The 10,743-nt window shown below is 35.5% G+C and overlaps 2 protein-coding genes and 1 long non-coding RNA gene across 3 annotated transcripts; 1 reads left to right on the forward strand and 2 right to left on the reverse strand.

The window, feature by feature from the left end:
• Positions 1-4,740: 4,740 nt before the first annotated feature.
• Positions 4,741-7,142, forward strand: LOC121226797 (uncharacterized). The gene is made up of 2 exons (XR_005924495.1): positions 4,741-4,799; positions 6,797-7,142. It is a non-coding gene; the product is annotated as an uncharacterized lncRNA (long non-coding RNA).
• A 635-nt stretch (positions 7,143-7,777) lies between these two features.
• Positions 7,778-8,155, reverse strand: LOC107921537 (uncharacterized). Its single transcript, XM_016851380.2, has one exon. The coding sequence runs from the start codon at positions 8,153-8,155 to the stop codon at positions 7,778-7,780; it is 378 nt and encodes a 125-aa protein (XP_016706869.2).
• Positions 8,156-8,979: 824 nt separating this feature from the next.
• On the reverse strand, positions 8,980-9,591 carry LOC107921543 (uncharacterized). The gene is made up of 2 exons (XM_016851384.2): positions 9,532-9,591; positions 8,980-9,378 (listed from the first exon to the last, which is right to left on the reverse strand). The coding sequence occupies exons 1-2, from the start codon at positions 9,589-9,591 to the stop codon at positions 8,980-8,982; spliced, it is 459 nt and encodes a 152-aa protein (XP_016706873.1).
• Positions 9,592-10,743: the final 1,152 nt, after the last annotated feature.

Below are 10,743 nucleotides of genomic sequence, written 5' to 3' on the forward strand. Positions count from 1 at the left end.
AACAATTGTACAAAAATTATTAAGAGTTATACCTTACATACATAGATTCCTTATTGAGTCTATTTTTATGGGAAATAAACGTCATGGTCGTTGGAATTTTGTACAGGGAGAAATTCGGTTTGTAGTGCACAGGGGTCAGAGTGGTCATACCCTGAAACATGGGAGACTTTAACTAATAAACTGTACTATTTGGCTTAACCCAAAATTCTGGAACTTTTATGGAAGAAAGGAAAATAAGTCTAGTTTCAGGGAAAATTAAGGGAACTTAATTCGGAGTTTCGTAGCTTCAGATATAAATAATTTAGTGACTGTTGCTCAGGAAGACAGCTTGTAGTGAACTTGAGAATATGTTGTAAACATTGATAAAACAAGTTAATGAGCTGCTTATTGTTTTCATATGAACTTACTAAGCGAAAGCTTACCCCCCTTCTTTCCCATGTTTTTTAGAGTTTCCAGGTTAGCTCGGGTTGGAGGCCGTCAGAGATATTATCACCCTATCGAGTTAACATTATCGGAGTAAGTAAACTCAAGTGATTCGAGTCTATGACATGTATAGGGTTTTAATGTGAGTATGTAATATTATGATTTAGCCAAAGGCATTGGCTTGTTATTAAGGTAGTATTAGTTATGTAAATTGGCCTATGTCAGCTAATATCGTTATGGGCCCATATGATTATTCTTATGCATTTATGTTATTATTTCTTGTGATGTGGCTTACAACACGTTTGCCTAGAGATTGAATTGAGATTCATTGATGAGCTAGTAACTAATGCAGGATTAAGTGATTGGTAAATAGTTAATAATGCTTCATGAATGGTTTGTGATGTAATGATAGTTATGTCTAGTATGTGGTAATGATATGGGCAAATTCTATAATATTTATTGCATAAGAAAATAACTTGAGCATAACATGTTTGTAGATGTTTAAGAGCTCATTTATGTCACGTTATATGTTATTGGATAAGTCTGTATCTATGCATATGGTGTGAGAGTGATAAAAGGCTTAATAATTAGCCTATTTCTGGCCACACGGCCTGAGCACATGGGCGTGTGAAGCCTTAACGCAAGAGATTTTTTTAAGTTTTTTCATGAGTTCTCGATTGGGTCCCGAACCACTCAAGATATATGTTTTGGGCCTCGTAAGCCCGTATATGGGACAGATTGTGTGTGAAAAGAAAAGTTTTTAACTATTTGAGATTTCATGGCCCTGTTTAGTATGAAAGTGTTAGTAAAAGTCAGGTAGCACCTAGTAAAAGTCAGGTAGCACCTCGAACCCCGTCCCGGCATCGGATGCGGGTGAGGGGTGTTACATTTAGTGGTATCAGAGCATGGTTTAGTCGGTTCTCGGGCTAACCTAGCGTAAGAGAGTCTAGCTATACATGCCATAGTATTACTCGTGATAGTGTGATATCTCTCGGCCCTAACAAAACTGTTGATTAAGACAGGAATGAGTTCCAACCGAGCAAATCTTGATAGAGATAAGAGTAAAGTTGAGATTATTGAATCATGCTTATGATATGCTGAAAATTGGGAAAGGTATGAAAAGAAATCCATGATTTTTTTTATATGAACTAGTTTTCATTGATACTCTTGAGATAAAGAATGTGAAATAGTGGAGTAAAACACAGTTAAGTTGTGAAAAAACGCTTTTATGCATGTTAGTATTCATACGATGTTAAATGTCCAACTTGATTTGGCCAAGTGTTTAGGAAAAGAAAGAAATTTGCTTGAAATGACAGAATGTATGTATGAATGCTTTTATTGCATGATTAATAATCAGTATATACATGAGGTTGACATTTATGTCTAGATTGATGAAGTCAAGATGCAGTAATGTTATGCTTTATAATCTCAGTTACAGAATCATAAATGTCAGAATAGCATGAAAGTTGTAATGAAAGATCAAATTGGGTGGAACGCAGGGAATGAGTACGATCGTTCACTAATGAATTGACGGAAAAGACCATGGTTGGACTATGGCAATACATGAGATTTGTGTGCCAGTGTAAGACCATGTATGGGACATGGCATCGGCATTGAGACGAGGGCTAGTGTAAGACATGTCTGGGACATGCATCAGCCACAGTATGAGAGCCAGTGTAAGACATGTCTGGGACATGCATCGGCCTCGAGATGTTAGCCAATGTCAGACATGTCTGGGACATGCGTCGGTTACAAGATGTGCTAGTGTAAGACATGTCTGGGACATGCGTCAGCACGGTTACATGTGTCAGTGTAAGACCTGTCTGGGACACGGCATCGATACAGATGGATGAGAGCTAGTACAAGACTATAGTTGAACTATGGCATCAAGTAAACGATGTACTCAAAACCATAAGACCTTCTCCAATTTGATAAATATTGGCAAGTGATTAAGACTAAATATGGGATTTTGATAAAACATTAAGGGTAATTTGAAAAAAAAAAGAAATGAAAGTTTGAGTTATGATAAATTCACTTATGTTTAGCTAATATTCGAACGAAATAAAGTTGCATGTATTACTGAGATATGTGAAAATGTGTTCATAACAAGTTGGAAATTTGAAATGTTTGAATCAATATGCGTAAAGTTTTATTGTTGTTGAATATGTATTTGCTTGAGAGTCAAAAGTTTAGAGGCTTTACAATCTTCGCCCCTTACCAGAATAGAGTTATACGATGAGATTCTCGAGAGATATGTTGCATAAGCTTGCAAAAGTGAAACTAAAAAGTATAATAATGGAATAGTATGGGATTAGTGAAGACAGAATTAGTTAGAGGAATAATGTCGGACTTACACTGATGTTTGAGTATATCGGATTCAATCAAATAAAAGTGATGGCTATCTTTCTCTTCTGAGTATTCTATGTTTTCCTCAATTCTGGGGAACACGTATGGTTATCCCTTTTGAATGGAAATTCTATCATACGAGGATGCTAGTGACTGTGATATTAGATGAAAAGCTCTATTGGTCCAGTTAGTTATAATTGACATTTTCCCCATCTCTTCAGATTTCTATTCTGATATATTGGAATGAAGTTGATAGTAAAAAAAAAAAATCTATGTGAGATTATTCTGATGTTCTATTGATTATGGTTTATATATGCGAGAATTATATTATCTCTATTATGAGAAATTCTAAAACATACAGACAGTAGTTTCCTTCTGGTTTTCTCTGAGGGATTTTTCGGATCATATTTATTATTTTCTTCTGGATTATATTCTCGAATTTCTGGTGTAGTCTTTATATCTTGGAATTTCTTATATTGGCTTTTCTCTCGTTCTTGTTTCGAGAATTATCAATCTTGGTTTATCTTTACGAGTAATCTTTGACTTGCGATATTAGAATCTGTTATGATTAAGCTTCTGGCTCGACCATAGAAGTGTGGGGATTTCAGTGTCGAGATTTCTTTAAAACTTCTGGGGTAAAGAATGGTTATTTTGCAAAAGTAAATCTGAGTTATGTGCATTTAAGTTTATTCTCTAGTTCGAGAATACCATTACGTGTTCTTTGGTAAGTAGTCGTAGAGTCAGAAATGATGGGGTTTTATTCTTGAAAGTATGTTATGGAAACATATTAATTGGATTTCTCTTGTTCGAGAGATGTTATAAGTATAGTTATCCTGATTAATAAAAAGACCACATCTATGAAGTTGGAATCATTTGATTCATGTTAGTAAAGTTTCTAAACAGTTGATAATCAGAGTATAGAAATGTGGCTATAAGTGGTAAATTAAACAAGTACAACATGATTCGACTTTTAATTTGGAATTGCAGGGAGGATTTGATTTCTGGTTTCTATTACTATTAATTCAGAGTAAGATTTCAGTACTGAGAAACTCTGGGTATACAGAGAATTGAGTACAGAGTTCACAGCAGTATCTTGTTTATTCGTTCAAAGGATGTCGAATTGTCTATTGGGTAAAGCCGAATATCAAATGTATTCGAGATTATTATTGTCAGTGATGACAGTGGGAAGAAAATGAGAAAGGACTGTTATGAATTTCGTATCGGGATGTCTCTCATTTCCAGGAAAAAGGAGAGATGCAAGTTGAATTGTGAAAGATTGATGATGGAAGTCTGCATGATTATTTTAGTATGTACAGATATATTATTCAACAGATGTGACTGAGTTGTATGTTTTTGAGTTTATAGCTCCAAGAATGTCAGTCTCCAGTGTTTCAAATTGAGCTCCGAGGTTTATACCTCAACTATGGAAAAGCTATAGGAAATCTTGAGTATGAGCTTGTGCGGAGTTGTTTTGTAAGTTGTGAGAAAACGATATAAGTGACTCGTGAAAGTAGAGAACAACTTTTTCTGGTAAGATTTTCGGGGACAAAAATCCCTAAAGGGGGGAAGAAATGTAACAGCCTGATTTTGGGCCTAGTCGGAACAGTGGTTTCGAGACCACTATTCCGAGGCCAGAGAAAATTATTTTAGTATTATTTTATGTGTTATAATATGATTTTATAAGTGCATGTTAATTTTGGTATATTAATTTTAGCGATTTCTAGTCCAATTTCGAAAAAGGACTAAATCGCGTAAAAAGTAAAAGTTGTGTTTTAATACCTAAAGGTGTTAAATTACCTTGTATCTTAAATTGGGGGTCTTTAAAGTGAAATTAGGCCATTGAAAGTGTGATGGCCGGCCATGGGAGACAAAATAGTTGAAAAGTCAAAATTAGACAAAATAGTTTTATTATTAACAAATAAAAAAAAGAAAAAGAAAAAGCTATCATTTTTCTCTTACCCTTCACCGAAATATGCAGCAAAGAAAGGGTTTTGAAGCTGGAAAATTTCAGCAACATATTTCCCTTGCTTGTAAGTAATTTTAATGTCTTTGCTTGATGATTTTTGTATTTTTGGAACCCCTAAAGCATAAGCTTTCATAAGAGGGGATTATTTTGCAAAATGATGAAGAGTATAAGGTTTTACCATGAGAGTAAATGTGTTGTTTGCTGTGTTTTTATGGAAGATTATGAGTCCTAGTTGTTTAATAAACAACTTTTGTGAAAGAAATTGCATGAAAATACCTTAAAAAGGGGTAAATTGCTAAATTGTAAAATGAGTTGTAAATGTGTAAAATAGTTGAAATAATGAGTTGCTATAGTTATGAAAATGGTTCATCTAGACTCAAAGAGTAAAGGAATGTGATAAAAATTAATTTACGAGCATTAGGGCAAAAGTGAAAATATGCAAAAGTTTAGGGGTCAAAATGAAAATTTGTAAAAATATGATTTTTAGACCCATATGAATATTGTGACTGATTGGTAGGCTAAATGTGATGTTATAGATGATGAAAATTGAGATTTGGACCTAGAACGGAAAGAAATCGTTTTATGGACAAGTATGTCTTTTCACCTTTGTGGTATCGAGGTAAGTTCATGTGTAAATAATGTAGCATAATTGTTATTTTTAAGTTATTGATGTTAAATATATGATATGCTGATTTTTATCATGAAATATATGCTTTGGGGTTATTTTCGAATAAAAAGCAAGTTATGTGTATTATCTGTTAAATATAAAGTGCTACCGAGTATTGGTTTCGGTATTTTACGGAAGATGGCAAGGATATGTGTTCGAGGAAAATCCCGTTTGAACCTTAGGAATAGATTAGGATACAAGTGACATGTCACTAGGATGGTTGAGCATCTGAACTCGTTGAGTTGAGTCCGAGTTCACTTATGGTTGCGAATGTTCGAACTCGTTGAGTTGAGTCTGAGTTCGTGAGATGTAACTAGGCATCCGAGCTCGTTGAGTTGAGTCCGAGTTCACTTATGGATGCGAACGCCCGAGCTCGTTGAGTTGAGTCCGAGTTCACTTATGGGCGGGTTACATGGTAGCTTGGCTACTTATGTGGCACTTATGTGCAAACTTTCCATGTATCTGAATTATATTCCGATGTGTTCAAAGGGTAAAATTCTACTCAAATGGAGGAATACTCGAGATGAAAGGGACGTATTGGTAAATGTTGTGAAATGGATACTTTGAACAGGTATGTACTTAACCCTCGGGTTGAAAACTCGACATAACAACAATATGGTAAGATGGTAAATGAAAATGTGATATGAATGTCTCGGTGATGATTATACAAACGATGTTGTATTAATTTTGTGAACAATGATCATGAATGAGTAATTTAGCCTTGATAGATTTGAGTTACTACAGTAGTGTAACTTTGAAAATACACTAAAAATAGTGGAAAATGAGTTAGAGGTAGAATAAAATATGGGATTAAATCTCAACGAGTCTATTTTCACATGAAAGAAATAGGGGAAGAAAAAGAATTCCATATTGTGTGATATTTGAATTCTTGTGAAATAGGGTCTGAATGAATTCGAGATCCCTTGTTCTAACTTTAGAAATTCACCAACAATTGTACAAAAATTATTAAGAGTTATACCTTACATGAATAGATTTCTTATTGAGTCTATTTTTATGGGAAATAAACATCATGGTCGTTGGAATTTTGTACAGGGAGAAATTCGGTTTGTAGTGCACAGGGGTCAGAGTGGTCATACCCTAAAACAGGGTATACTTTAACTAATAAATTGTACTATTTGGCTTAACAAAAAATTCTGGAAATTTTATGGAAGAAATGAAAATAAGTCTAGTTTCAGGGAAAATTAAGGGAACTTAATTCGGAGTTTCGTAGCTCCAGATATAAATAATTTAGTGACTGGTACTCAGGAAGATAGCCTGTAGTGAACTTGAGAATATGTTGTAAACATTGATAAAACAAGTTAATGAGTTGCTTATTGTTTTCATATGAACTTATTAACCGAAAGCTTACCCCCCTTCTTTTCTATGTTTTTTAGAGTTTCCAGGTTAGCTCGGGTTGGAGGCCGTCAGAGATATTATCACCCTATCGAGTTAACGTTATCGGAGTAAGTAAACTCAAGTGATTCGAGTTTATGGCATGTATAGGGTTTTAATGTGAGTATGTAATATTATGATTTAGCCAAAGGCATTGGCTTGTTATTAAGGTAGTATTAGTTATGTAAATTGGCCTATGTCGGCTAATATCGTTATTGGCCCATATGATTATTCTTATGCATTTATGTTATTATTTCTTGTGATGTGGCTTACAACATGTATGCCTAGAGATTGAATTGAGATTCATTGATGAGCTAGTAACTAATGCAGGATTAAGTGATTGGTAAATAGTTAATAATGCTTCATGAATGGTTTGTGATGTAATGATAGTTATGTCTAGTATGTGGTAATGATATGGGCAAATTCTATAATATTTATTGCATAAGAAAATAACTTGAGCATAACATGTTTGTAGATGTTTAAGAGCTCATTTATGTCACGTTGTATGTTATTGGATAAGTATGTATCTATGCATATGGTGTGAGAGTGATAAAAGGCTTAATAATTAGCCTATTTCTGGCCACACGGCCTAAGTACATGGGCGTGTGATGCCTTAACGCAAGAGATTTTTTTTAAGTTTTTTCATGAGTTCTTGATTGGGTCCTGAACCACTCCAGATGTATGTTTTGGGCCTCGTAAGCCCGTATATTAGACAGATTGTATGTGAAAAGAAAAGTTTTTAACTATTTGAGATTTCATGGCCCTGTTTAGTATGAAAGTGTTAGTAAACGTCAGGTAGCACCTCGAACCCCGTCCCGGCGTCGGATGAGGGTGAGGGGTGTTACAGTAACTTGCGGATACAGTTCTTCTCCACCTTTGCGTTGCTTGCTTATGAAAAAAAGGCAGTATATTTATCTCATAATTTCAGCCACTTAATCCTCGCATGTTGTTCCCAATACCTCTCATCATTTTCAATCTCAAAATTAAGATCCACCTCTTCTAACACACTGCAACTTGTTTAATAAGTCTCCTAAAGAATTTTCCCAAATACTCTTCACTTCACCAATAAATGGTTCCTCCAGCACCCACCATGCTTCAAATTTAAACCTCCTCTCCATGCACCTCGAATCTTCGCATTTAGTATTTATGAGCAATGGACAGTGATCGAAAAAGGAATGTGATAGATGACGAACTTGATAATCTGGAAATAAAGCAACCCAGCTGTCAGTAGCTACCCCTCTATCTAGCCATTCTTGAATATTAGTCTCTGGTAAATTACCCCTCTCCCATGTGAACCAATTTCCAGAAAAGCCCATATCAATTAAATTGCAATCCTCTAGCACCCTTCTAAAAGCTTCCATTCTTCCTTCCTCCCGCGATAAGCCCTTCTTTTCTCACATCCGTACATGATCTCGTTAAAATCCCCACTTACCAGCCATAGAAGTTCCCCAGCTTCACACAATTGTCTTAAAAGATCCCACATTGCATCTCTATCTTGGTGATAAGGAGATCCATAAAATCCGGTAAATCTCTATTTAGTACCTTCCTCCATATCATCTATTATCACATCAATATGGCTAGTCAAAAGCTTTGAAGTAAAACACTGATATCCCCTTTCCATGCTAAACACAATCCTCCTCTCGAACCAATTGATCCAACCTCAATCCCATTGAAAAAACCGCAACTTCTTCGAACCTTTTCAATTCAACTCCTGTCAATTTTTGCCTCCATAAAGAAGACCATTTGGGATTATGTAACTTCAACATGTGTCAAAGTCTTCGAACTGCCTGCTGGCTCCCTAAACCACGAACATTCCAATTTAAGATTTTCATTGCGCCCGGTTGGCTTGCCTCTTGGAAGCCGCTGATAATAAATGTGTGGAATCCCTTATACCCTTAGTTCTCACCTCCATACAGTTTCCTTCTTCTCTTACTATTAATCCTTCACTATCCCCTCTTTGTTGTTTTTTACCTTCCTCCCCCATTAGTACCCTATCCTCAAGATCATGATCCATTGCATTAAAGCTACCCACCATCCCTAAATTTTCACCTTGAGGATGGGATTTATACAGTCTCCCCTCTAAATTTATTCCCAAAATGGGATCTATATTGCTCCTAATTCCCATTTTCTTCTCGGGAATTCCTAGCATACCCCCTATCATTTGACTTCCCTCCTAATTTCCGCCCTATACTTCCTCCCATTCATCACGTAACCAAACAATTTTCATAGCCAAAGCCCTTCGAGATTGATCCCGTAGTGTTAAATCCCATCCCATTTCTGCAACTTCCACCCCTAACGTCATTTTTGCTTCACAAAATGAATCGATATGCACCAAATGACCGCAATAAAAACAAAACAGTGATAAACGTTCATATTTAAATAGAACATATGAACACTGGCCATTAAACATAAGCTGTTTCTTTCTTCTCAAAGGCCGACGTATATCCACTTGAACTCGTACCCTCATAAAATTACAATTCTCTTTCCCCAACTTAGAACTGTCATACTCCATAAAAACCCCTATAAATTTCCCAAGTTGCACCGCCAAATGTTCAGAGAAAAAACCAAAAGGAATATCATGGATCTGAAACCAAAAGGGTGAAAAAATTAAAGGGACATTCAAGGGTCTTCCCCGCTTTGCGGCTTATGTAACAACAGTAAATGATTGTTAAAGGTCCATGGCAAACCCTTTAAGACCCTTTCCATGTCCATAATATGAAAAAATTGAAACAAATACCTTTTCTTCCCCCAGATCTCGAATTTGACCACCACGGACAGGATGCCATAAATTTGCCATGGTACTTTTCATTGCTGGAAAATGGATGACACTAGCTATTAAAAGCAACCCACCAATTGGAAAAATCCCCTCACCCTATTTGTGTTTGATTCCGCTTGAATTTGCAAAACCTTATCTTCCTCATTAATCAAAAGTTTAGTGAAATCAGATTCCATAATCAAGACTCATGTTCAGTAGCTATTTTATTTTCCAAAGAAAAATAGATAGCAGCAGGGCAACACTGTGCCGCCTAGTCAAAACAAAGACAAAAGAACAAAAACCTAGAACCTGCCAGAGATAGCAGACAGAGACGTGCTAGAGATAGCAGACCTACTAGATTTAATATTTGAAAATTTTATAATTATGTTATATTTAAGCGCAAAAAAGTTCTAATAAAATATTTAAAAAGTAATTAAGTCTATAAATAAAAATTGCAATTAATTAAGGTTAACACCTTAACTAAAAGATAGAAATCAATTGAATTCCTAAAATATAATTTTTTGTTGAAGCCTAAGACGAGTCATTAAGTGATGATGTGATGGATGACGTGGCAACTAACGTACAAAATAATGACGTGGAAAAATACCGACATGAAGAGCTTAATGAATTTTGTGACAGCCCAAAATTGACCCTAGTCGGGAAGTGGTTTCGGGACCACAAAACCGAGTCTTATAAATAATTAAAGATTATATTCTGTGTTTATGATGTGCGTAAATGCTTGTGTGACAGTTCCATACTTTAATTTGGTCAGTGTATGTGGAATTTATTAGTAGGGACTTATGTGAGACAATTTGGAAATATGCTAGGCAAGTGTTCAAGTGGCCCATTAATATATGTGGGAAAGTGTTTGTCCTTGCATGTCAAATTAGCCAAATTAAAGCATAGTGGCTGGCCATGCTATGGGTGGAAACATGTCACCAACATGTTATGCTAGTGATGTATGCTAAGAAAAAGAAAATAAGAGCATGGTAATTAAACAATGAAAGGAAGGGTGATGAAAAAAAAATGGTCTCATCCATACCCCCCTTGTTGCCGTGAGTTGAAGAAAGAAAACAAAAAAAAATGTGTTCATTCTTGAACACCTTTGGCCGAATAGAGGAAAGAAAGGAAGGGGAAGAGCTTGAGAAAATCGGCTATGGTGGTTTGCTAGACTAAGGTATGTTTGATGTTGTT

Source organism: Gossypium hirsutum, unplaced genomic scaffold (genome assembly GCF_007990345.1).
Source record: "Gossypium hirsutum isolate 1008001.06 unplaced genomic scaffold, Gossypium_hirsutum_v2.1 scaffold_440, whole genome shotgun sequence".
In the NCBI taxonomy this organism is placed as follows: Eukaryota; Viridiplantae; Streptophyta; class Magnoliopsida; order Malvales; family Malvaceae; genus Gossypium; species Gossypium hirsutum.

Excerpts from the sequence above, each read along its gene's own strand:
- LOC107921537 (XM_016851380.2), bottom strand. The coding sequence starts at position 8,155 with ATGGAAGCTTTTAGAAGGGTGCTAGAGGATTGCAATTTAATTGATATG.
- LOC107921543 (XM_016851384.2), bottom strand. The coding sequence starts at position 9,591 with ATGGCAAATTTATGGCATCCTGTCCGTGGTGGTCAAATTCGAGATCTG. Across the intron at positions 9,379-9,531 it reads GAGATCTGGGGGAAGAAAAG|ATCCATGATATTCCTTTTGG; the intron begins GTATTTGTTTCA and ends TTTTGGTTTCAG.